General features: G+C 31.7%; 1 protein-coding gene across 1 annotated transcript in view; it reads left to right on the top strand.

Moving 5' to 3' along the window:
* LOC119586323 (peroxisomal trans-2-enoyl-CoA reductase-like) overlaps window positions 1-438 on the top strand; it is a gene marked incomplete at both ends in the record, with an annotated part of 6,716 nt that overhangs the window by 189 nt on the left and 6,089 nt on the right. The window contains 1 exon segment of the mRNA XM_037935035.1: window positions 232-356. Within this exon segment, the coding sequence (XP_037790963.1) occupies window positions 232-356 (125 nt within the window).

The following is a 438-nucleotide window of genomic DNA, read 5'->3' as shown; positions in this document are numbered from 1 at the left end:
TTACAATATAAAAATTGATTGGTTGATATATATTGCTAGTGTGTATATATATGGAGGTTGGTGAAGAGATGATATATAGAGTCAATAAGAGAATAAAGATTTTTTTTTATATTGTCCTTGCAAATTGTTGTAGAATCAGCTGATTTATCCAATCTATAAATTTGTTATGACTGCATATGTGTGTAAATTATTATTTAATAAGCATGAAATCCTTAATCTCTATCACCCTAGCATACGAGCAGTGGATGAGTGACCATGGTGGTGTGGTAGTAAACATCATTGCAGACATGTTCCGAGGTTTTCCAATGATGGCACACACTGGAGCTGCTCGTTCTGCTGTTGATAACTTAACCAAGGTTAAACTATATTGCTTATACTGTTTAATCTGTAAGAAATTTTGATATAGAAAACAAGTATTCTGTAGGAAGTATATACATT

The sequence above is a fragment of the Penaeus monodon genome, chromosome 21, assembly GCF_015228065.2.
Source record: "Penaeus monodon isolate SGIC_2016 chromosome 21, NSTDA_Pmon_1, whole genome shotgun sequence".
Classification (NCBI taxonomy): domain Eukaryota; kingdom Metazoa; phylum Arthropoda; class Malacostraca; order Decapoda; family Penaeidae; genus Penaeus; species Penaeus monodon.
Note: the sequence above shows the minus strand (reverse complement) of the source record. Positions and strands in the feature narration are given on the sequence as shown.